The sequence below is a fragment of the Tauraco erythrolophus genome, chromosome 2 (genome assembly GCF_009769465.1).
Source record: "Tauraco erythrolophus isolate bTauEry1 chromosome 2, bTauEry1.pri, whole genome shotgun sequence".
NCBI lineage: Eukaryota > Metazoa > Chordata > Aves > Musophagiformes > Musophagidae > Tauraco > Tauraco erythrolophus.
This window is the reverse complement of record NC_141466.1, coordinates 19,183,180-19,207,363: the sequence shown is the minus strand read 5'-3', so window position 1 is coordinate 19,207,363 and position 24,184 is coordinate 19,183,180. Positions and strand designations below refer to the sequence as shown.

Here is a 24,184-nt window from a genome sequence, read left to right as displayed (position 1 = left end):
CAGAGTTAGCTCTTCTTTTTAGCAGCCAGAAGAGCTCTGTGTTTTGGCTTTAGTCTGAGACTTGCTCTGAGAAGAATGCTGACAGCGCACTGATGTTTGTAGTTGGCACTGAGGTCTCGAGGACTTTTCAGCTTGTCATGTTTTGCCAGTGTGCAGGAGCAGAGCAGCCTGAGCAGGGAGCATGGCTGGTACAGAGGGTCCACAACTCCCCTTATGATTTGAATTTAGATTTAGGACTGAGGGCTGAATTGTCCAATGGAGTATTCCATATCATGGAACGTCATGCCCAGTATAAAAATGAGGGTTGACTGGAAAGAAGGGCTTTTGCTCTTCCAGGGTTCTCACTTTCAGGCTCTTGGAGTGCTATCTCTCTCTCTCTTGCCCTCTTTTCGGGCCTCTCGCTTGTCCGGGATTGCAGTGTTGGGATTTATCTGTTTCAGGATTGTTAGTCTGGGATGGGATGGGCCTTGGTTACCGGATGGTGAGCAGTTACACTGTGCATCACTTGTTTGTATATATTATTATCATTATATATTTTCTTATTAGTAGTATTAAATTGTTCTTATCTGAACCCACGGGTCTCTTTCCCTTTTCCCCTTTAATTCTCTTCCCCATCCCCTGGGGATGGGAGAGGGTGAGCAAGTGGCTGTGTGCTGTTTAGTTGCCAGTAGTTAAGTCATCGGGTCATGTTCTCCAGTCGTAATAGTTGCGTTGGTCTTTCCAAGCAAGTAAATTTTGAGGGAGACCAGGCTTAGAATTGCATGCTTTGGCTGTAGGACTTGAAGGTGGCTCCCAACGCACCGGGGTTAAGAGGAGGGTAAGCAAAACGGCCAGAAACAAACCGATCAGCTACTGCTGCAGTTACGTACAGTCGCGTAACTGCGTCATTGTTTGTGCGTTAATTCATTCGCACTCGCTACTTACCGGCGACTCGTCATTGCAGCGCGTAGCTCGAATGCTGAAGGTGCAGGAGCGCGGCCGCGCCGACTGTGAGCCCCTGAGCGGGGCGAACCAGCCTACGCGCCAGAGGAGCGCGCACCGCCACAGCGCAGGGCTGGCAGAGAAGCGCGTTCCCGCGGGAGAAGACGCAGGAATACGCGGCCCAGGGGCGGGGCTCGCCCCGCGCATGCTCACTGCCCGCACCCTTTCTGGCGCCCGCCTCGCCCGCTTCCCGCGGCGGATGTGATGTCCCGGATGACGTTGCGTGACGGCGGCGGGGCGCGCGCGTGAGGAGGCTGGGCAGCAATGGACGCGCTGGACCGGGTGGTGTGAGTGTGGCGGGGGGGTGGGGACCCCCGCTCCCGGCCCGCGGGGCGGCCGGTGCCGAGCGGAGCGCGCTGCGCGGCTGCCCCGGGCGCTGGGAAGCGGGAATGGGCCCTGCGGGCGGCTCTGGGGCCTGGGCGGCCGCGGTCTGGAGGGCTGCAGGGAGGGAGGCTGGCCGGGAGAAAAAACGTGCGGGAAGGAGGAGAACTGAGCGCCGCCGTGATTGTGTTGGTGGCAGGCAGCCCTCGCTCCGTCGGTGACTTAAAGGAACCGTGGTGACCAGCTGGAGTTGAATTTATGTATTTCTCTACGCTTGAAAGAACTATCTTCGTCTATAGTTGGAAGTACCTGTGTGGGGTTTTCTCGTTTGTTAAAAAAAATAAATGTAATGATTCACGGCGAAGATACGAAAAGCTTGACATTCGTCTAGTGGAGAAGTGTAGCTCTTAAGCCATGTAGTTATTAATTTATATAAGTTCTGTGCCCCTGCTGAGGCTGGTATTTCACCTGAATAACACGCGGTACTGCTGTCTGGTTCGTGCTCACAGATATGCCATGCTTGAGCTTTTCTTTTGGATGCCATTGATGGTCTTTGAGGAACTTTATTTTCTTCTCATATGCCAGTCTCTGACTGGGGGAGGGAGGTGGTGTGAGGGAAGCTTTCAGCCTGGTCAGTAGTCTGTGGGCGTTCTGGTATAGCATAAGCTCTAAATTAGCAGAAACTGAAAAGCCCAAGACTGTAGAATCACCTTTGCTAGCTTGGGGGGACAGAGAGAGGAAGAGGAGTGGCAGTAAAACACATTCATCTGAGACTGGGCTTTTACCACTGATTGTAATTCTGCAGGTTGGAATTAGTCGGGAGTCACTGAAATGTGTTACTTGAACACAGCTTGTTCCAATCCTTGTTTTGTTTTACTCTTTTCTGCAGTGTCGAGTGTTGTTACTAATATTAAGTTTTTAACTGTTAATTTATTGTTACAGAAAGCCAAAAACTAAGAGAGCAAAAAGGTTTCTTGAGAAGAGAGAACCCAAACTTAAAGAAAATACAAAAAATGCTATGCTCATAAAGGGAGGAAATGCAAATTTAACAGTGACTGAAGTGCTTAAAGACATTGTAAGTTGTTGGATGGAGTATGTAACTTTAATTAGATAACCTTTTGTGCTTCACCAAGAGTACCTTCCTTTCTCTTTTTCTTACAATTTGCATATTCTGTGCTGAAAGATCAGTATTTTCGCACTCTCCTTGTTCCCTAAATCTCAGATAAACCGGTGCTCCAAAGGTGTCATTACCTACCCCTAGGTGGAGATTATTGTCTTCTAGTTTCTTCTTTGCCAGAAGTTTTGAGCTTTTTCTCTTTATTATTTTTCCCATGGTTGTCCAGTATATCAGGTGAAGTGTTGCAAGTCCATTTGAAAATGAGAGTATTAGGTACAGAATTGGGACTGACAGCTGAAGTCACATCCCAGAATCCTGTAAACTGTTTGTGTGTATTGATGTGGAGCTTTCAGCTGCTCCCAGAACTTAAATTTACCAATCCTGCCTCATAACTCCATACCTGAAAATATTACAGCTGTTCCTGTACTCTTTTCTCTCCTTGCTTTGTTGTGTTGTTACGATCTTATGCTGATGATAATCAGGTGGTTGTTCACTCCCTGTTTTTCTTTATGTTGCTGGAAGCAGAGATTCCATTATGTGGCTTTAATTTCAGCTGTTTCTAGTTACTTTGTTATTTCTTAGTTGCTAGAAATAAGTCCCTCTGCAATTAATTTTGAACCAAGATTAGTACTACTGACTTGAAGGGTATTATTGTGAGCAGACATTTTGAGCTTACTTCCTTTCTAGACTGATTTGCCCGGACAGTTACTCTGTTTCATGTGATCATGTAAGTTGCTGAGTTTCAGAAAAAGCAGGGCTGTGTACTTAAATGCATTAGAGTAACACACATTTAACTTTGTCTTTTGCAGTATGCTGTGAAGAAACCTTTTGCTGTGCTGTATAAAAAGTAAGTGGTCTCACTTTGACGTTGTTGAGTCTTGTGACAAGACAGTGGCAATCTCAAAGCATGAACAGAGATGCTGGCTAGCATAAGGGCTTGAACAACGGAAGGGGTTGTAGAAGGTGACTGAGTCATCATAAATTTCGGTGGATGGGAAACAAGCTACACGTGATCAGTGTTGGTGCTGAGCCCAGTTCTGTGCCAAGTGTTAACTGAGCAGGATTCAGTAAGCTTGAAGCCAACTTCATTTGTCTTCTCTGATGGATCTGTGCAAACAGCTAGTGAGGTTCTGTCTGATGGGTAAGCTGGAGTTCTTGCATCCGAATTCTTATGAATTTCAGTTACAGATTATAATGATAGGTACGTCTTGCTCAAAATGGGAGCTCAGTATCTGTATGGATGTAGTGCAGGGACATTAATTGTAATAACTTTAACACAGCTAACTTTAATGTTGGATGAACAACCAAAGGCTGTTGTTTATGAAGTGTCACTGGTGGTGATGGTCTGGAAGTCAGGCCCCAGGAGACAGGAAACCTGGAAGAAAGTGCTTAAAATTATGACGGTGTCATTAAGGAACTCTTGGTGGTATTAAGGTGCCGTATGGTTTGAGCTAAAACTGAACCTCTAATGGTGGAGTTTCCAGTAGAAGGTGGAATCTTAATGCTATCAGAGAACTATTAGAAGTGCTTGTCTGGGCCTGTTGTTTTTTTAATCTTTCTCTTTTTTTTTTTTCCCCTTTTTTTCTTCCTCTCAGGAAAAATATTACCAGGCCTTTTGAGGATCAAACATCACTGGTAAGTATAAAGCACATCTTCTTTTATCATATTTCACAGCCTTAAAGTCATAAAGGATAGTTTTCTATTACTCTGTGTGAAACTAGGTGAGAAACTAAGTATATAGGGAGTTTGGAAAAGTTGAAGGTAGGACTATGTCTAGATTTACGGTGTCAATAGGCATTTTTTTCCTCTGACTGCAAGACAGAATTGTCATGTTGTGAGGACTTTGTCTTTACTGTAAATGCATGTTTCTGCGAGCTGACGTGCAAATTTAGTAGTCTGTAACGCTGTTATAAGTAAGAGTGCTTGATTGAAAGGAAGAATAAAGCGTTTTATTTTGGTTTTCTAAAAGTCAGTTCTTTAAAGTGCCATAGCTTATGAACAACTTTTTTTCAGTTTGGTGAATTCACAGGTTAAAGTAATTAACGGGAGGGGTCATAGCTTTCTGTGGCTTTTCCCTGTGTTTGAATAGGGGAAGAAAAGCCCAGCAGAATACCACATGCAAACACATATATCAGCTGTGCAGGTGTGAGATGGTCTCTGAGAGTTTTGTTCCAACATTGGGTCAAGGACCATCAGCAAATTGAGCAATTTCAGTTAAATATGTGTAGTTGGCCTGCAACGAGTTTGGAAAAATGGCTCTTCAGAGGCTTGGAGGGTATTTTGGAAGGGGGAGTGTGTTTGGAAATCCATTTAGTGATATCCCCCTGACTGGATTTGTTGTTGATTCAGTGCTTTAAGGTCAAGAAAATTTGTGAGCGGGGAGGTAAAAACCAGGAGCTAATCCCAAGATTACGTCTCACATATTTGCACTTTATCAACACATTACTTCAGCTGCTGAAATATGTCTGTCATAAAAGCAGTATGTGTATTTCGTTCAACAAAAACAAGAGAAAGGAGGTGGTGATGTATAGTTGTGGTTTTACAATAAAGACAAAATTGAATTATCCCCAGGTTAGTTGTTTTCTTCCCAGTGATCATGATCTATGGGAATGTTTGCTCTGTGCTGCTGCTGACTCACATAGGGACTTCCAACATAGGGTTGGAAGGGACCTCAAAGATCATCTAGTTCCAACCCCTTGCCATGGGCAGGGAAACCCTCCACTACACCAGCTTGCCCAAAGCCCCATCCAACCTGGCCTTGAACACTGCCAGGGACGGGGCATCCACAACTTCTCTGGGCAACCTGTTCCAGTGTCTCACCACCCTCTGAGTGAAAAATTTCTTCCTTATATCCAATCTAAATCTACCCTCTTTCAGTTTAAATCCATTGCCCCTTGTCCTATCACTGCACACCCTTGTAAAAAGTCCCTCTCCAGCTTTCCTGTAGGCCCCCTTTAAGTACTGGAAGGCTGCTATAAGATCACCCCGGAGCCTTCTCTTCTCCAGGCTGAACAGCCCCAAGTCTCTCAGCCTGTCTTCATAGGAGAGGTGCTCCAGCCCTCGGATCATCTAACACAGTGGTTAACAGAGCTGTATGAGCAAGTGTTTCAAGGGGAGTCCCCTCTGGTCTGTTCTTGATCTGTCTTAGTATTTTTCAGGGACCTGGTGGCAGAGTTCAGTGCTAAGCTGTGTGATTTGTACATGCAATTCATTCATCCAGCCTGAGAGTGCTCCTGGAAGTGTCTCTCCTGACCTTCCAGAGGAGCAGAGCTGCAATATCCTCTCTGAGCTGATTCTGCTGCAGGGGTGGGAGGGGATGCAGCAGCTTTTTCTGCTTTACAGCTGCTAAGTGCAGGTGTAGATACTCTGGTACTTCTGGGAGTTACTGGATAAATAGTGTGTGTGTATATCTAGGAACCACAGTGGCTGCCTTGAGAAGCAGCAGTGCATAAAAAGGCTTTGGGGTTGGGCATCCTCAGAAGGAATTGCTGTGATGTTGACTCTGGACGTAATACCATAATAGGTTCTCTATCGACTCCACCTGGAGAAAAGATCTGTATGATAGGCACCACTGGCTTGGTTTTAAGTAGCGTCTTAGTCTTAAACAATAAATTGATGTGAAGTTGCTCTGTAGTAGGACTCTTGTGCCCGAGTGTGAGAACATATCTATGTTCTCACATATGTTTGCAGATGTTCCTAGGCTTGCTGTTGAGGGAATTAACTGGTTGTTCAGAAGCTGTTAGGCAAAGCTGATATGCTGCAAATAGCTTAGCTGGGTAACTAAAACGAAGCATGACAACTGCAGCCAACTTGCAAATACTTACCTTCAACCACTTCTCCTTGCCTGAAGATTATCTTATGTAAAAACGAATAATGAGGAATTATGAAGAAGGGCATTACAGATAAAATTACAAGAAAAAATTGCCTGGCTTGATCTTTAAGACTGCAATCAGAAATAAAAAAAGAAATTAATTGTTATTTGAACCTTGAGTCTAGCTGTCAGTTTTAGCTTATGTGGATCTGGACATGCTCCAAACTCTTCCGATCAGTGCAGTTGCTCTTCTCGCTAAGCCGCTCCTGAACTCATGTGTTTGTGACATATACCTTCACCAGGTATTTTAAATGCTACAAACTGGAACTCATGAATTGTATTCTTTTCCTCAATTGTAGGAATTTTTTTCCAAGAAATCAGATTGTTCTTTGTTTCTGTTTGGCTCTCATAACAAGAAGCGACCTAACAACCTGATAATAGGTAATATGTCTCACCTGGGTTTTTATTTCCATGAAAGGTCAAGTTTTCAGTGACTATTGAAATAGCTGAATTTTCTCTTTTTACTTTCACAGGTCGCATGTTTGACTATCATGTCCTGGACATGATTGAACTAGGCGTTGAGAAGTTCGTATCCCTAAAAGATGTCAAGGTAAGGAATCGCTGATTCAGTATTTCAGTGACATCTGCTGGTGGATTTTTTTGGTGCCTTGGCTTTTTCTTTGCTTCGAAGTAAGGACAGGAGTTGTTTAAAGAAGCATTTCATGCAGTATAAGGGGATTGCTGATTTGTGTACCCCAGAATGTTATTTTTATGGTCTGCTTTTTATTTTACTTTGGTTGTTTTGAGCAAGCTTGCAACTTTCTTTGCAAATTCTTTTTTTAGACTGGATTTATTCCTAATACTTTCCTAACTAGAGAGTTACATTTACAAAATTCCTTAGGTTCTGCTCATGGTAGGTTCCTATATAAACTGGCATAGGCTTTGGAAACTGAACTCCCTCTTCTCAAGTTGTAACCAAAGAGGGTCACTCTGCTGACTGAGATGATTCTGAAAGTTTCTTTAGCTTTTGGTAGCACGTTTTGGTAACCAGTTTTCAGGGAACTACACTTAATTCAGTCAGGGAACTAACAGCTTGATTATTTAAACCCAGACAAAATCCACCTTTTATGGCTATGTTAGGCCCATTTTGGCGAGACTAAAACATACTTCATATGTGCACACTTTTGTATCAAACAGTTCATACACTGCAGAAATAAGGATTTTTATTTTTTTTATGGTCCTTGGTCTTATCACAGCTTACAAATTCACAGGACAGTCTAGAGAGATACTGATGAAATTATGGTTTATAAAGGTGAATCTTCCCTTTGAAGTCAGATTGTAGTGTGTATCTTCATAACGCTGTTTATAGCAGGGATGTTATAATTAAGTAAATGTATTTGTTGGCCAGAATTAAAATTAGATGATTGGCTAAAGTATTCTTTTTCTTGTACTCTGCAGTATCAGAAGTACAACAGACTTATGTGCCTTTAATTTTAGTTTTCTTGTTAGTAGTTGCAGTCAAATTCACTTGTTTTCACCAGAAGGTGTTACCCTATATGTTTTATAGTAAAGAATCTCTCTTTTTTTTTTAATCCAGCGCAAAGAACAGTACTGTTCACCCTTTTAAAAACAAAGTCCTTCCATACATGTACAGTGTTGTTCAATGAAAAAAAAAGTGTCTATTCTGTCCATATTGATCACACATCACAACAATTTTTCATTCAGTGTTGAATGACTAACCACCTATTAAGTCAATAACATGCTCCCTAACACAGTCTGAGTTTTTGTTCTGTTTTAAAATTCTTATTCTGCAGAACAGTAAATGTCCTGAAGGCACAAAGCCTATGTTGATATTTGCTGGTGACATGTTTGAAGTAAGTGAAGAATACAGAAGACTGAAGAGCCTTCTTATTGGTCAGTATTTTGTTTATTTGAGCAGTAGGATTGCATAAATCTGTAGTAATATGATTGGAAAACTGTTGGGAAACGCAGGTTTGTCAATAAATGTTTGCTTATGTTCAGCACAGAAAGAAAATAAGAACAAGCACTTCTAAATTTAATGTCACATTAGAGTTAACTGATCATCATGACTGTTAGAGGAGACAAAAAAGACTAGCCTGAAAGACTCTGGAGTTGAGACTTTTTGTTCACCAAAATTCACGATTTTGATTGTGGGAAAATTCTGGCATTTTTCAAAAAGACTTTACCTTGCAATTGTACTGTATCATCACTTTTCTAACCAAATAATGTTTTCGAAGTATCTAATTTGAAATTAGTAGATTAAGTTTTGTAACGAAAGCATTTGACCAGTTCTAACAAAAGTGCCATGGATTAGAGTATTTGGAAAGATTATGTGCAGTAGGAATCAGCTGTAGATAAGAGCTGTGTCATACCTTCAAGGTAGGCTTGGAGCTTAGTAAACAAACCGGTGTAAAGTTTTTTGCTATCTCAAGGTTGGAGGCTCTGGAAGATAAAGCACGTTGTGTGTTTGTTTTTTTTTTTCTGGGGACCTACAAGAAGTTACTGAACTTTTCTTAGGCTAGCTTTTTGGGACATAGAAGTCATATGGTACTGTATCTTTTGACACCTAAAAAAATATATCTTGCTTGGTAAAACTGGATCTAGATCTGCTAAGTAGGGTGGTGGTGTTTTTCTTTTTACTAGGTTTCCTAAAGTGAGATTACTTTGAAGTGGATTACTTTTTTTTTTTTTCTTAAACTCTGATAAGTTACTGAAACTGGCCGAATAAGAACAGTCTTGTTCTTCCTGTTCCATTCTTGGCTTATACTGTTTCATAATCTTACAGCTTTGCAAGGTTTCCCTTTCGTATAAAATAAATATTGGTTGGGCTCTTTTTTTCTAGGCAAACAGATAAATGATTGCTTTTTAGAAACAGACCTTAGAATTGAGATTTATTTTTTTTCCTCAGTCTTATAATTCCTTGAAGCAAGGTGGTTAATCTGGAATGAGACTGAAAAGGGAGCACGAGAGGAGAAAATTTGCACCCTCTCAATACAGCTGACTGGTTCTTGGGGACAGGTGAAAGGCTAGTGGCTGTGCTTATAAACATTTGAAGGTGGGTGAATAGTGAAGAAGTGAATATTGAGTAAGATAAGTAAGTTTTAATACTGCATGTTTGTGTCCCTATAAAGGAATATTTACACTGCAGGAAGCAAGTGCATTATTTTCTGAAGTGTATCTTGTCAGGCATCTGTGCAGTGTTGGTGATTGGCATCCAGATGTGCTCATGCACCCCATGATCAAACAACCTGGTATCTGAAATGGAAGACAGGCATCGTTAGATAGTTGCCAAATAATTAAATGGTCTTTCCTGTCCTATTTCTTTTGATGTTCATCTGTCCTTTCTCCTCTCCATTTTAATTTGCCTTTAATGACTTGGCAGTCAAATGTACTCAAATCAACAAGCAATCTTTCTTCTTGAATATACTCCAAGGACTCAGGTCTTAATGTTCTGCTGGCTTCTATGAAATACTTAGATGTGGAACAATAGACAAAAGAAAGATTAAGGAGTGTAAATATGTAAAAAGTAATTTGGGCAATCATTTGACCTGCTTCAAAACTGGTATTAACTCATAGGGAAGAACTTATTCTTTCTGCTCCTGCTAAGATAGTGCATTTAAACAGCCACTCTATTGCTAAGAAAGAGAGAAAAATGTAACAACAACAGCAAATATTTTGTTACTGTAGCACTATTGCTGGGATCCCAGCGGGAACATTAGGCAGCTAACAGCTTCTTGTTGCCAAAGCAATGTGATGCCAGTGATGCTGGTGAACAGCTAAGCTTTCCTTTGCTTTTGTGGTATCAGAAGGATTTATGCATGTTTGGAATATCATCTTACAGCAGTTTCTTTGTAAAATTAAAGGCAATGGTGAATTATTGTCTTCATGGTCACCAAACCTTGTAGACTGCTTAAATTGTGAAATGCAGTAAGTTATTTAGGAGAAAAAAACGTCAGCTGCGTTTTTCTTTAGAGACCTGGAAGACATCCCATTCTTTCTCTTTTGATTTTTGTTGCCTGCTGATGTGGTAGTGTAAGAATTCGTTTACAATATAACTCCTTGGAATGCAGTTCATGAAATTCTAATAACTTTTTATGCTTGTATTTATAAAATGTTTAATCTCTCACAACACTGCCTGCTTGTTAGTTCTGTTATTGCACACCCATTTCATCTTAAAAATGGCTGGGCACTACATGACTTGCTTATACACTTTCTAAAATGTTGGTTTCCAGGAGACCTCTGCAGTTTTAGATTGACCATCAGCGTGTTCTTCATACAGCCTTCCTCACACTGACTTTTTTGAGTGTCTCAAAGCTTTGTGGGTTCCTTCTGGCCAAGAAAGGGAATGGCTGGGAAATGGCTGGGATAGAGTTTGAACTCTGGTAACGCTGACCGTAGCTACATTGATTGCAGTGTTACCAGCTTTTCGATATGAATTGATACAAAAAGAAGTCTATCCACTTATGTTCCAAAATAATTTAGGAATTTAGTCTGAAAATAGAAAGGTCCTGTGAAACTCTCTCCAGGAAAAAGTAAATCAGAAGTTCTAGAAACATGTTGAGCACAAGGGGAGAAAGAACTAGGAATGGAAAGAAGAGAGAAAGCAAGTTTCTAGTCCAACCAAAGCAAGAGTTGTAAATTACGAGTACGTTGAAAAAAACTTCAACTTTCTGGGTATACCGAAGCATAAAGTTTCTGCAGCTGTTCAGCATTGCCAGGAAACAGAAATTCCTGACCACCTGCATTTATTTGGAAGAGATCATCCTGTGGGTAGAAAGATGTATGATACCACAGGAAAGTGTGAAAGGGAGATGTTGCCAATAAAACCACTGTAAATGTAAGCTTGTGTACCTGCAGAGAACTAGTTGAAGGGAAAATATATGCCAGAAGCGAACAAATATTTTGTTTGCGACTTCTCCTCTTGCTATGAGCTCAACCAACAGAGGAGGAGAGAGAGTATTTAATTGACCAAGGAAATTTCCTGGCTAGACTCCAGCTGATATCTGCCAGCAAGACTTTGTTTTGGATGTCACTCCACTGCTGATACTCTTGAAAAAGGTAGTGGAGGAAAAGACAACGAGCCGAGGGATCTGAAAATGGGACACAGCGGAAAAGACTGATGTGTTTTGCATCTGTGAGCAGTTCTCCTATGTTTCAGCATCGCCCTGTCATGTTTATTAGCACACCTTGTTCCCTCCGTCAAGGTCACATTCTTTCTCCACCCTCTGCATATGCTGGACAGATTGCTGTGCTTACTGCAAGCTCTCCAATTGCACGGTATTTTTTTCATAGCCTGGTAGAAGAACCTCACTAGAGACAGCTCATTTCGTATTTAACCCGTATTTCAGTGTCCTCTCTGCAAGTATTTCAAGTGTCGTATTTTTATAGATGTGTTGCTTATTAAATAGAGAAAACATTAATCGTAATGACACATACTGCTTTACCTGAATGACAAAAGTGCCTTCCTGTGGGGGAGGTGTGAAAGAAATGATGTAGGTAAACTTATTCCCCAAGTCAGAGAGAGAAAGTGTAGGTAAGAGCAGACAAGGTACAGTGTCGATCTGTTTTGTGCTGGTTTTGATCCTTCTTTGTGCTCTTCCAGGTCTGGCTCTGATTAAGAATCTTAAGTATCATTTTTTTGAACGACGTCTTTAAACAGATACCTGAACTAATGACTCCTCTGTATTGATCTACGTGTAGCTGAGCATGAACTGACCTAAACACAGAATAAAATACATTTCATTTTTTTTTACTTTAGAGCCGAATATTTAGAAGAATAGAAAATGCACTTATCCCAATTAGCTTAACGAAGCTAAGTTACTGCTCTGAAAGTATATTTGCTCTTCTCCATGCACTTATTTTTAGGTAGCATGTGTATTGCTACCAGGTTATCTCTAGGAAGTCACTGTGTTCCTGTCAGGGTTTCTACACATGCCTGGTTTCACCAGTGCAGGAGCTAACACGTGCCACGTTAAGTTTCTCTCCTGTGTTTTGGCAGGGCTGCAGTTTTAAGTAGCAGCTATTGCGAGAGATTCCCATTAAACATACAGATTCAGCTTTTCTAGAGCCATCACGTGTATAGCCTTGTCTAGTTAGAGACGCAGCAAAATTTATCGATGTAGGCAAGGGGTTCACATGAGTGATGTGATGCAGGTCTGTTACGAAATAAACCAATTTGTTTTAGTCACATGGGTTTGATTTTCAGCCAAGAAACCTGGTATTTATTCTCTTTCAATATTCTTTCAGATTTCTTCAGAGGTCCTAGCGTGCCCAGTATTCGTCTGGCTGGTTTAGAGTACGTTCTGCATTTCACAGCTGTGGATGGGAAAATTTACATGCGAAGCTATAAGTGAGTGTGTGCTTTATCTTTTTGTTTGCTGTTTGGTACACTTGTCAACTTTTCCCCCAGTTTAGCCCATAGTTGTGTAACTGAACTGGCTTGAGCAATAGTTTGCTGCTTTGAAAACATGTCATGTGTAGAGCTGTTCCAGCGTAACACAGAGTAACTTGCACAGGAGAAGGAAAACACTTAAGACCTAAACCTGCTGCTTCCTTCCTTGTTGAGGTCCCTGTTCTAGCTAGGAGGATTGTTCTTGCACATGGTTGGATTAGTAAGGTGGTGTGAATTAACTTGAAGAATTAAGAGTACTGTCTTGGACTTCACAGACTTAGTCTGTTCTCAGGCTGATTTCTAGGACTCTCCTCACTGCGGTGTTTCAGAGAACAACTGCAGCCCGCCATATGCAAGGAAAAACAGGAGCAGGCAGGACAAGACAGTCTTTCTTGCTGCACTGGTGTTCACCTTGACAGTTATGGCCTTGCCTTAGGAGGCTGTGAGCATTCATAGCTTGTGTTCCCTGCAGTTTTGATTTTCTTTACAACAAAATCACTTTTATCAGTCTTGTTCTTCAAAACAAAACAAACAACAAACTTTCTCTGTTAGGGCTCAGGTTATTTTACTGTAAATTATAGTAAATATTTTTCACGTCTATTAATACCTAGGGGACTATTTTGAATTTGAGGAGTGATACAGCTTTCAGAGTACTGAGACTGAGTTTTAAGAGTAATACTGATAATACTGATCTCATTTTTAAAAAAAAAGTAGTTATGTTAACCAGGTTGTATTTTGAGTGTGTTCAAATTGTCATGGGACAGACTTCATATATTATAAATTGTTATTGATAGACATTTTTCTCAATAACAGAGTTAGCAGTAGCAATTGTTTTTAGTAGTCTTCAGAACTACGGGATTGAACCTGCCCTTTAGGAAGATGGATAAATCTTTATCACAGAGGACAATGTTCATTTTTGGTTATTTTTTCCTCCTAGGGTGCTTCTGAAGAAATCTGGCTGTAAAATACCAAGAATTGAACTAGAAGAGATGGGGCCTTCATTAGATCTGGTTATGAGGAGGACACATTTAGCTTCAGATGACCTTTATAAGCTGTCTTTAAAACAACCGAAAGCCCTGAAGGTATGTACCTTTGAAAGTATATTACTTCCAGATCTATCGATGAAGAAGAGCAAAAGCTGAAGTGTTAATTATTGTATATTTGTCAAAAGATTACTTTTGTGTAGGCCAATTGAGATTTCTAGGGCCACAGCACTTTTGTGGTGATCAGCTGGCATACGCACTCTCCTCTGGAAGCATATAGAACATACAGAACAAATGTTAATCTCTAAGCTCTGAACAATGTATGCAGCCTTGCTTTTAGACACATCATTCTCATTGGAGCTCCTGGCACTCTCTACTCAGAAATACTAATGTTGTTCTTCCCTTACAGCCTAAGAAGAAAAAGAATATCTCCCATGATGTGTTCGGTACAACTTATGGTCGAATCCACATGCAGAAACAAGATCTTGGTAAACTGCAGACACGAAAAATGAAAGGGTTAAAAAAGAGGCCAGCAGAAAAGTCAGCTGAAGATGGTGGTGTTAGTCCCAAAAAGTCAAAATCAGCTTGATAGTCTGGAACAGCTTTGAAAACTCTTTGTACCTTCAAATTTAGTATACATATTGTAATATAAATGTGTCAGACGTAAAAGATTCAGCTGCTGTTAGCTTTGGTTTTATAAAAATATCTTTTTAATGGTTTGTCATTTTAAAGGGAACATGGGGGTATTGAGCTTTGACATCGAACATGGTTATTTAAAATAAAAACTGTGATATAACTTGCTTAGTTTTCCGAAGCTGAGTATTTATTCTCTTGGTGTTAGCAAACATATGCCAGTCAAGCAGGTGACTCATTTCCCACTCGGTTCTACAGCTATTATGCTGGGAACCATTGATCAATCAGCTCATCGTATAAATTCTGTGCAGGACCAAAGTAATATATACACACAATACACACAACACAACTTCTCTGTTTGTTTGTTGCTTATGTATTTTGGTTTTTGCACAACCACAATACTCTATAAACCATTTTTTAAAGTGTGAACTCACAATATGTGTCTGATGCCAGACTGTGTTGTCAACGGTTGCACCAAGCCTTGCTTTACACTTACAGAATCGGGAGTGATTAAGGTGTTTTCACTGTGTTCATCACCATGGTAGCAGAGTGCCTGATGTTTGCTTTAGGCATAAATGAAACCTTTACAGTTTGAATTTTAGTCTTTGATGCTTGATTTGTGCCCAGAATGGAAGTGTGTGAAGCAACCATGAAACGTGCGAGTCTTTTCTTCTTACCCTGCTTTCCTCCTAAATTTGTGCTCATGAGTTAGTGGAGACTCAGTTAAAGACTTGAGTAAAGGGGATGAGAGATTGAGACTTCGGTGTGGTGTTCTTGTTTTGGAACATATTGGAAAAATCTTGCTTTTTTTCTTCTGCTTGTCTCTTTGGAAGCTTTGACTGCCCTTTAGCATAGTTATGCTAAAAGCGTACACATTTAATCATGAACACAGCAAGCTTGCTCATCCTAGTTACATTTTTAATACTTTATCTTTTCTTGTTAGTTTTCTCAGTGTAATCATCTGAAGTGTCACATTAAAAATAGACGGTTTGTTATTTTCACTTGTGTTCTGCATCCTGGGTGGAAGCTGCTGGGCAGCTTTGCTCTTCTTGCATGAGATCTGAGCCATAACTGTGGCTGTGCAAATGCCACACGTGATGTTCTTGATGTGCTGGTTTGATAAAGCTTGTAGTGTGAAAAAGAAAGGATTTTAAAAGTTTGGGATTTTTTTGAGGGCACAAACATACTTATCTTCCATGTATTACTTTTTTTTTTTGTATCATTGCACAAAATAATTGCATGGCTGTCTCTAGATCCTTTTATCTGATCTATAACCATGTGTTTGAGAAATTGATAATTCCATAAGCTGTTTCAGATTTGTATTTCCCACCATATCTTTCTGAATTACAAATCACTATGCTTTTGACTGAAAGCCAAGTTTGGTAATGGCTGCAGAAGAATTGTACTAATCAGCATGCTGTCTTTTACAAACTTAAGAGTCATAAAAGTAATAGCAAAAGACTGTAAGTTCATAAAAGGCAGCATGCCCATAGTCCTAAAAGACTCGAAGTTGTATTTTCCTAATTTGGAAGCTAATTTTGGTGCTTAATTTGGTGTTTAAAAACTGGATTTCGTAGAAGTGATGTAGACCATCTAACATTCTGTTACCTCTTAATGTAAAAAGTGAGACAGTTAATCAGTAGTAGCCCTCGGGTAAGCTGTTGCATCCTGGCACTGGTTTTGTTTAATGCTGCTGCTGGTTTGCTCCTTGTATGAAGAGGAAGCTCGGTCAGGCGAGGGCTACTACACCTTCTGACTGCTGATGTGGTTACTGTGCAGCTTCGGAGAGATGCAAAGTCCTCGAGCACAGGAAATCTGTCAATGGGGAGAACCCTGGTGCATTTATTCACCCTTTGCAGGGTCTTTTGCCTCTGCTGACTAGAGGTGGAACCTGAAGCGCCTCATGTCCCACACCTGTGGCTGTTTGTGTCAATACCCTTTTATTCTTAGTTTTTGTACTGGTGAAATACAGCCACGTGGTGGACAAATGCGTTAGATATGTGAGGCAAGGAGAGATTATCTGGGATATAGTGGAAGGATATTTAGTCTATGCTTTTTTATGCTATTCACCTTCAAGTTATGTGGTTAGCAAGGATTAAAATTTACTCAGTTTCTAATAAATACTTTGTACTACTCAAAACGTTGCCACTCTGAGCGGGAAGTGGAAACATTTTTCACACAGAAATTAACCACTCTGATCTCTGTATGACAAGACAGGATGAAGCCAAATTAGCAACTGAGTTCACCTCGTTTCTCTCAGAGAAGTTTCAGCCTTGCTGTGAAGCATTGATTAAGCCACAAGGCTTAATGAAGGCCAATATGATCAGATCCTTTCCGAGTATCTGATTTAACTCAAGGTGAATGGAGATAGGAGGGCTAAATATAACCTTTCTAGTGGCACGTTCGTGTTTCCCAGAGTCTTATAAGGTGTGAGGAAACTTGTCAGGTGCTGGCAATGTAGCTGTGTGCATGGGCAACAGAACATGGTGCTCAAAGGGCAGCTGAGGAGCAGGGCTTGCCTTGCCTCGTTTGCCCCTTGCTTCCAGAGTTCACCGGGCTCTGAAAACATAAACATGGCCCCAGGGTCTGCGTGGCACGGGCAAGGCATAACTGGCACGCTCACCGCTTTCCTTTGGCTTTCATCTTCTTACCTCCCCACTACTTGGAGATAGCTTTATTTACGGGTTAAGCATAGTAATGAGTTTGGTTTGAAGAAAATTCCTGTGGGCAAAGCGTGGCTCCCGAGGCTGTACCTGTGCAGTAAAATGGAGGTGGAGTTGCAAATCAGCAGTCAAGCCCGTGCTGTCTTTAGTCTGCCTGGCAGGATGGCAACGGCAGGGAGGGGTACAATCTGTACCTCCTGTGGACCCTCGGTTTGTATGCTGATGTTGCCCAGCTGTGCTGCCGGCATCTTCATTGCTGCTGTTGATTAGGCTATGTCATTATAGGCAGCTAATGATGTATGTAGAATTTATATTCTACCTGTGCTGTAAGTTTACTTGGCTCTTTTTATGTGTGGTATAATTTAAAAAAGTAGGAAGAAAGGTGGATATTGTTGAGTGACACAACATGCTAGGTTCTTGGGTTTCCCATGGTTTTGGGAATCAGTCCTGGGCGCGTATAATCGCAGCCTTAGCTCTGTGCTAGTATAATGTGACAGACTGAGCACTGAGAGCAATGAGTGGTGCGTGTTTGAAAAGAGCCTATGAACTCCTTTCTATTTCCTGGATTTTGTGGGTTTGAGTTTATCTTAACAGTTCCTTAGCAACATTATTTGTTTTCCTTAAGTGCTTTCTGGCTTTGACTGTGAGGATTTCCCTCCCCCACTGGCTTGGTTGCAGCTGGGGAGGGTTGAAAAGAGCATGAAGGGAGGACGGTTTAACATTGCAGACGTACCGAGTATCGCACTGAGTGCTGCATCCCCCAGCCAGGGGAAAAAAGGCTGACCATTGCTTATTCCAGATGCTATCAGATATAAGGTGGAGCGAGGGTAAGGAGTCTAGAGCAGAACTGTGTTGGAGATATTTTCGTTATTAAAGAGAGGGAAGTGGAAAATGTTAGCTGTGCATAATATATGTAACATAGCCATACATAATGCATACTAACGTGTATTACATGTGGTGTAAGAGTTCTCCCCTGTCTCCAAGTGCAATTTATCTTCTCCTTTTGGACTTCACTGAAGTGTCTCTAGCAGTGCTGACACATCCCAGATGCAATCCAAAGACATAGCTGAGAAACAGGTCAGTTGTATCAGAAGTCAGATTTCCTAAATATATACAAGGAAAAGAGACACGAGGCTCCTGAATGTGGAGCCTGTGTAGGATTGCTTTCCTAAGTGGATAAATGTTTGAAGTGAACAATATGACTAACACTGTACAGGAAGAACAGCTTTGCTGTCATGCATCTATGCAAACGATAGTGAGGAGCTGGCAGAGACGTTTTGGGATGTAGAGATGTTTCTGAGGGACCTACCTGAGGAGGTTGGGAATTGATTATCTTGGAGATCGTGGTAGGCTGGAGGGACCTAAGTGCGGTGTGGGCAAAGAAATTAAGACATGCTTTGGGAGAGAAAAAAAATTATAGGTAATCTGAGATTAAGCCCTATCCTAGATGACAGGGGAATCGTCTACTGAGAGCAATCGGTGAACACAGTAGACGTATGCTGGTCAAGAAAGCTCTAAGGCATCTGTTCCTCATTCATTCATGTTTTCTTTGACTTTCAGTCATATTCTATCTACTCGATCTTTTGGGTTTTTTTCCTGCTTCTCTAAGATAAGCACAAAGTAATTCAGAGGAAGTAGAGATAAAGTTTTGAACAGAACTTAACAGAAAGCATGCGTGGTTAATGACATTCCCTCAAATTCTCATTGTATTCCCTCTTTTCCCCCATGATAATCCCATAATTCTTCTATGATGCAACACAACACCTATAAAATCTGAATTTCTCACTCTGTCCGTGATACCGAAGTACACCCATATGGGTCATGTCTTCAGTGTTGATTGCTGCAATTTTCTCCTCTTGACTTCCTTCACTGTCACAGCCTCCAAACCAAACCAGCACAGCTGCAGTTTGGTTTCCTACTTTTTGTGCTGGCAAGAAGTTGAGTTTCTTGTCCTTTATTGCTCATGGTTATTGTTACATTAATCTCTTCTTTCTGCTCTACTAATGGTCACAATATTGCTCTCCCTCATCTTTCTCAGTTGTCTTCTGTACTCCGCTCTCACCATTATTTGCTTAATTCCCTGTTCACTTGATCACTAACAATCAAGGCACTTACTGAGAGCGTCCGGGCAAACTGAAACAAGGAATCGAGCTGCGTTCAGCATCAGGAGTCAAACTCCAAAGCCAGAGGTCAGAAGCCAGAATCCAAAGAGGGGATGGGATGAAGAGCTGTCCTATCAGCCACGGTATTTGGCATGTCAGTCAGGCAGGGAAATCCACAGGAAAGGTCCAACCAGGCCCATTTCTCCAGTTGTTACCAAAGTGGGAGAATGTGAGCAAGAACACTGACCTGTTGGTGCCAGTGGGAGAGACGCCAGGCTTTGCTCAGTAAACTCGGAAGGAGATTCTTGGTTGATTATCCTCTGTCAGGGGGTTTCATACGTTTGCCTTGTGCTTCATTGCCTGCAAAGAGCCAAGTGATGCACAATAAACTGGATTTTTTATATATACAGTGCTACAATTGAAAATAAGACAAATTTAAAATTTATCTCCCTCTTTCCTAACATTAACATGTACTCCATGGAGAAGGCAGTGCTCAGGATGCATGCAGTGAAGGGGCCTTCGCTTAGGACTGAGCCCTGAGTGATCAGTTCTAAAGCTGCTTTATGTACTGGCATGATTTCTCCCCTTTTTAAATCTGCAAAATTAAACCATTGATTGCTGCTGCTGGCCTCTGGGCATGAGAATTACTGACGCTGCTTTATGCTCTGGAATTATTGCTGCAATAGTGGCTATCTACGTTAGTCATAGATAGGCATGCTGGGGCCTAACATCAGCTGTTGCCAAAAGATAATTTAAAAACCTCTTCCCTTTCTGCCTGTTTTTCAGATAAAGTCATATTCCTTGTACTAAGTTGGGGTTTCTATTTTCCTAATCTAAAAAAGTCCACAAGTAGTTAGGTCTTTTCAGTTTTGATTGCAAGTTGCTAACATTTTTCTCCAGTGAAAACTGAGCTCCTTGGCTCAGAAGTTTCTCCCTCCTCTGGGAGAAGGTTAGGAAGGGAACGCAGAAGTGAAGTGGAAGACAAGATTCAGGCAAAATGTCTCCTCTCTCTCCTGTTGTGTCATGCTCTTGCGCGTGACAGAAACTAGTCCCAATGCAACAGAGAAACGTAAGGTATTTAGTAGTATAAATTCACGCCAAACATCTCCAAGCAAAGCTGAGCTCTCCTGATTCTCAGGAGCAAAGAGCTGTTTGGCACACATCGCTGCCAAAAGGTGGGCAGTCACATCTGCTGTGTCAGGAAGTTTGTATCAGGGTGGTTTGCTGCAAAAAGTGCAATGCAGAACTTGCATTCACCTCCCATCACAGCCATTTAATTTTTTTAATTGAAAACAGATTATTATGAAGAATTAATGAGACCCTCTGAAGTGCACATGCAGCATGCCAATAAACAGTAATAAGCTTTTAATGCATAAGAGGTGATAGATTTGAGCTCCTGTTGGCTTATTTTGCACATGGGAATAATTCCTGGCTCATTAAGTTTATTTGAATTAAATATTAGGCAGGCGTTATTATTTATGTCATGAAAAGAAGTCTGTAGGCGATGTTTTTCTTCTTCTTTCTTCCCCTTCTCTGAATATACCTGAGATATCTAGGGGTTTCTACGATATCGTAGGCAAACAGCTGTTCAACTCAGGTGCTCTCTGTAGTTGGTAAGTGAGAGATTTCTGTTTGTGTCCCAGATGCTTGTCTCTTCAGGGCTGAGCAGAAAGGCTCACTTGAAGAAAGATTGAGAGACCTGGTAACTGCTGAGCATTTCCTTTTTGCTTTCCTTCCAGAGAGAGAGAGGGATATCCACCCTTCCTGCCATTAGCCTCCTCCAGTTTCTCAAAGGCAAGCAGGTCGTACATAATGATATTTCTTTAAAAAAATCCCACAAACCCAACACCTTATAGATAATGCCATGTGGGGAGTTCAGCAGCAGTGCTGACGTAAGGAGTTATGCAGGTGCAGCTGTTTGTGGGACTGACAACCATATCTGGCTTTAAAAGGGACAGGGTGGAGGGGGAGGGAAAAGGGGGAGCTCTTTGTTTTGAAGCTAGATCAGTTCCCCGATCTGGCTCACAGCACAGCTGGGTGGTGCACAGCGACACTGGGGAGGAAGCAAAAGTCTGGGAGTGGGATGGAAGACGTGACCGAACTCCTGCTGCTTGTATTGCTGCTTACAGTAATATCTGTAAGACAGTGGCCAAGTTTGAGAATTACTATAGTTCTGAGTCTGTTCTTGAGAAAACCAATGTAGGTTTTTGGGACCTACATTTGCCAGTAAGCTTCATCACAACTTTCCCTGCAAAGAAGATCACTTTCAACACATTTTACAGATGTGATGGCAAAGATTAACTGACCTTTCAGACGGGATTTGCTTAGGGAACAACAGTAAAATGTGAAAGTTGAGTTCACTGTGCGTGTGGTCTCTGCTGGTGGCTTTCCTGTACCTTCCTGTGGCTGGAGTCTGTGCTGTGGTGGAGCTGGAGCAGCTGTCAACAACACTTGGCCAGAAAGCAGTTGATCTAAGTGGAACCACTCACCATTTGTGATTTTCTTTGCAAAGAAAACCTCTTAGAAATTTTGAGGTTTATCGATAAAGACCAACACTGCCCAGCCCTGGTCAGTAGTAAGAGAGACACTAGTTCATTTGTGTGCCTTTTAGCAAAACACGAAAAAATCTGTTCAGGTTGGTCTTAAGGCAACCTTCAAAATAATATTCAGGAAATTTCTTTAGTAACCTTCTGACAAAACTCCTCGTGTGGCTTCTTTTTAGCTGAATGGATTTTCTCTGCTGTGAAGATTTTTCAACATACTTCTTTTCCCTCTGATGCTATGGAGCTATGGCGATGAATACGACTTTTTGAGCTGCACTGAACATTTTGTTTGATGAACTTCAATAAAAGATAAAGTTCTGCTTGTTCCAGTCTGAACATGATCAGAAGTACTGCATGGTGGTATGTTATGTTTGGAAAGCTAATACTGCATCTTAGCACAAGCCTCAAGTCTTTTGAAGACAGATTTAGTTATTTTACCGAGTTATGAAAAATTTTTAAAATTTCATTTAAATTCCATTATACTGGTGGTGTTGTTTTCAGGAGGTAATAGCTGATTAGGTTCTCAGTTACTTTTCTTTCAGTTCCTGGAAGGAAATCTATTCTGTGGCTTACATGGTGAAGTGACTGAGAGTTGTGTAGACAAAGCTGTCCTTGATAAAGAAAAAGTATAGTTCAAGGAATATTATGAAAAAGTGAAAGGTGAAATGCATGTGGGCTGCACAGGACACGAAATATCTACCCTAATGATAGTCTCATGCATGAGATTCTGTCAAAGGTAAATCTTGTTCCTTTAGAGACTCATGCTTGTGGCAGGAGATTTATGCTACCTGATGGGTATGCCTGGAGGAAAAGATGTATTAAATACTAGCAGAGAAGAAGGAAAATACTTGTCAAAATTTGTGGTTTATTAAAATGGTGCCAGCACCTGATCAGAGCCAGCTACACTAGACTTGTAATGGATTCTGGGAGCTGAGTTTACAGGAAAGTTTTGTTGCTCTATTAAAAAGTAGAACAGGGTGAACTTTTCAACCTAGTAGGTAAAAAGCTAGTTTCCATGGGCCTAACTCTGTCAGCAAAACAAATGAGTGTTAAGACAGAACAGGCAAACTGTGAAGACATGGCATTAGTGGAGGTGTTTTCTCACAGCAAAAGCCAGATGACTGAAATCAGAAACTTCCTCGTCTTCCAAGTCCCCTCTTAGACATTGAACTAGACATCTGACTTGGAAGGTAGTAAAAGGAGAGATAAAAACTTATATAATATTTATTCATATCTGCAAAACAAATTTTGAAACCTGTATGAAAAGTGGTTTTCACAGGGGAGAAAGAATCATCATTTATAAAATGAAAGCTGAAGCAAGATCTTTCAGACCTTTTCCCATATGCCACAGAGAAAGTGTCCCCTCCCCACACACACGTAGCTGCAGGGGTCTCCATAAATGCACTGCAGTATAAAGTGACGCATCACTCCTACTTAAAGATCATGAATCATGTTCCATTTGTAAAAGTTCTTAGGCCTCATTGAGACTTATTTTAAAAAAACACAAACCACAACTTCCCAACTTTATATTTACTTCACACAGCCTGTTTTATAGCAGACTTGCTGAAAAGGTTTGTCTTAAATCTTATTCTATTCTTATCCAAATCACAGTTCAACCTTCAAGAAGAACAAGTTTCGAATGCTTGCAATTATTTATTTATTGCAGGATGGTAACACCCAGGTTCCTTCAAGAAGGATCGCAGAACCCTGTTGTGCTAGGCGTAGTAAAAAACAGTGTAAAGAAAAAGTCCTCGCCAAGACGTTGTGGTAGCACATGGCTCTTCAGAGACTGAACATGGCTTTCCTGCATTGCAGTAGCTTCCTCTTAAAAAAACAAAAACCAAGGGGCTTTAAGATCTTATCCTTTGACCTTTGAGGGCTCCTGTTTACTTGCAATCACACATTGCAGAAGAGTGTTGAACAGTCTGCCCTGGAGAACCTTGTTTCTTATTGCTGCTGAGTAAAATTCAAGGGAAAGCCTTAATGAGAAAAAGCATTTCTGTTTCTTTGTTTGGAGAATCGTTATTCCTCTTTTCTATTTTGTGCTTGCCAAGAAGCGCTTGTGTGATTAAAGTGGTTTGTTGTTTTACATCTATAATTTTGATGTGGGATATGAGAATTGCTGGATCCAGCTTCCACAGACCAGAAAATCTAAGTGAGCTCACTGTCACTAGCTTTCTGCTAAGAGAGAGATCTCAGTGAGGTCACTAAGGATTAGCAGTTGTATGAGTGAAGACATCGATGAGATGAATGTTTGTAAGTAACACGAACCCGCCTTTTTCCAGACAAGCACACTGGTTTTTCATTGTCAGGCTATGACAAGGAGCAAGCTGTTAGGAACATGGTATTTCTGGGAATTGCAACATTTGCAAACCTTGTGTTGTTCCAAATCAGAATGGAAAGACAAAACTTCCCAATGAATGAAAACTGGGGATAGAAGAAAGTTGATCTGTGACCATGGAAACATTTCATACCTCCATATTCGGTCTAACATGCTGATAATGCAAACATCAATGCTAACATTTTGTAAGTTGAAGAAAAAGAAATTCAGTTGATTTGAAGCACATTGCTTTACTTTGACATTTTTACTTCCACCCATTTTGAATTTTCACCTGTGT

General features: G+C 41.1%; 1 protein-coding gene across 1 annotated transcript; it reads left to right on the top strand.

Annotated features, from left to right (window-relative positions):
• Positions 1–1,226: 1,226 nt before the first annotated feature.
• Positions 1,227–14,388, top strand: RPF2 (ribosome production factor 2 homolog). The gene is made up of 10 exons (XM_086631263.1): positions 1,227–1,268; positions 2,245–2,377; positions 3,229–3,266; positions 4,015–4,054; positions 6,590–6,671; positions 6,764–6,840; positions 8,045–8,144; positions 12,498–12,600; positions 13,580–13,724; positions 14,035–14,388. The coding sequence occupies exons 1-10, from the start codon at positions 1,246–1,248 to the stop codon at positions 14,212–14,214; spliced, it is 921 nt and encodes a 306-aa protein (XP_086487389.1). The 5' UTR covers positions 1,227–1,245; the 3' UTR covers positions 14,215–14,388.
• Positions 14,389–24,184: the final 9,796 nt, after the last annotated feature.

Coding starts and splice junctions, on each gene's coding strand:
- RPF2 (XM_086631263.1), top strand. CDS start 1,246: ATGGACGCGCTGGACCGGGTGGT. Junction 12,601..13,579: donor ATTTACATGCGAAGCTATAA/GTGAGTGTGTGC, acceptor TTTTCCTCCTAG/GGTGCTTCTGAAGAAATCTG. Junction 13,725..14,034: donor AACAACCGAAAGCCCTGAAG/GTATGTACCTTT, acceptor CTTCCCTTACAG/CCTAAGAAGAAAAAGAATAT.